Source organism: Procambarus clarkii, chromosome 9, assembly GCF_040958095.1.
Source record: "Procambarus clarkii isolate CNS0578487 chromosome 9, FALCON_Pclarkii_2.0, whole genome shotgun sequence".
Classification (NCBI taxonomy): domain Eukaryota; kingdom Metazoa; phylum Arthropoda; class Malacostraca; order Decapoda; family Cambaridae; genus Procambarus; species Procambarus clarkii.
The window spans coordinates 23,700,550-23,701,488 of NC_091158.1; the positions used below are offsets into that span (position 1 = coordinate 23,700,550).

The 939-nt window shown below is 36.1% G+C and overlaps 1 protein-coding gene across 1 annotated transcript; it reads right to left on the reverse strand.

The window, feature by feature from the left end:
* Positions 1-206: 206 nt before the first annotated feature.
* On the reverse strand, positions 207-521 carry LOC138362842 (cytochrome c-like). Its single transcript, XM_069321413.1, has one exon. The coding sequence runs from the start codon at positions 519-521 to the stop codon at positions 207-209; it is 315 nt and encodes a 104-aa protein (XP_069177514.1).
* Between the last annotated feature and the right edge of the window lie 418 nt (positions 522-939).

The following is a 939-nucleotide window of genomic DNA, read 5'->3' on the forward strand; positions in this document are numbered from 1 at the left end:
AATGTGAGAGTAGCCTGCGACTACTGATATTTATATAATTTAGCTGACACTGCTGCCATCTACTCCGGGCAACCAGCTGTCTCCTCCACTCTTTGAGCAACTTTTTGTAATTTTAACTGCCCTACTTTTTTTTTTTTAGTAAATTTTGATAGCAGGATGATTTATTGATTTAAAGTGGTGAGACCACAAAAAAGTTAATGCTTGCTCTACTTGGTGGAGGTTTCCAGGTAAGCAATCAAGTCTGAACGCTCATTCTTCTTCTTAAGACCAACGAACACCATCTTTGTGCCTGGAATAAATTTCTTGGGGTTGGTCAAGTAGATATCCAGATTTTTTTTGTCCCACGTGATACTCTTGTCCTTGTTGGCATAAGTGTAAATATAGCCAGAAGCCTGACCAGTTTGGCGGCTAAAGAGGCCATTGAGATTGGGTCCAGTTTTGTGCTTGCCGTTTAATTCAACAGTGTGACACTGTGCACACCTCTGCATAAAGATCTTCTTGCCTTTTTCCCTCTCACCCATCTTCTGAAAAAAACACACATTAACTTAAGGGACCGTCTGGTTATTATTATTGTTCAATGTCAACCAATATTAATTTTCTAGTTGTATATGAAAAGTGCTTAAACTGTCCCAAGTTTCAGTACTGCAGCGTAAATAGAAAGGGAGTTTTTTTTTTTTTTAACGTTTTTTACATATTTTCAAGTCCACACTTCAGAACACACGTTTCAGATATAATTATTTTGTGACACTTTTCTGACACATTAGATCTAAATCCCCAAATAAAGGATTTGGGGATTTAGAATTTCCAAAACATCTTTAGTTTTCCTAATACAAATGTTCAAAGTTCCCCAATTTTTTTTTGCAAATATGGCATGTTTATTGCTATTATAAAATCAATATATGAACTTAGAGAAAAATGAAAGCCCCCCAATGTAGAGAC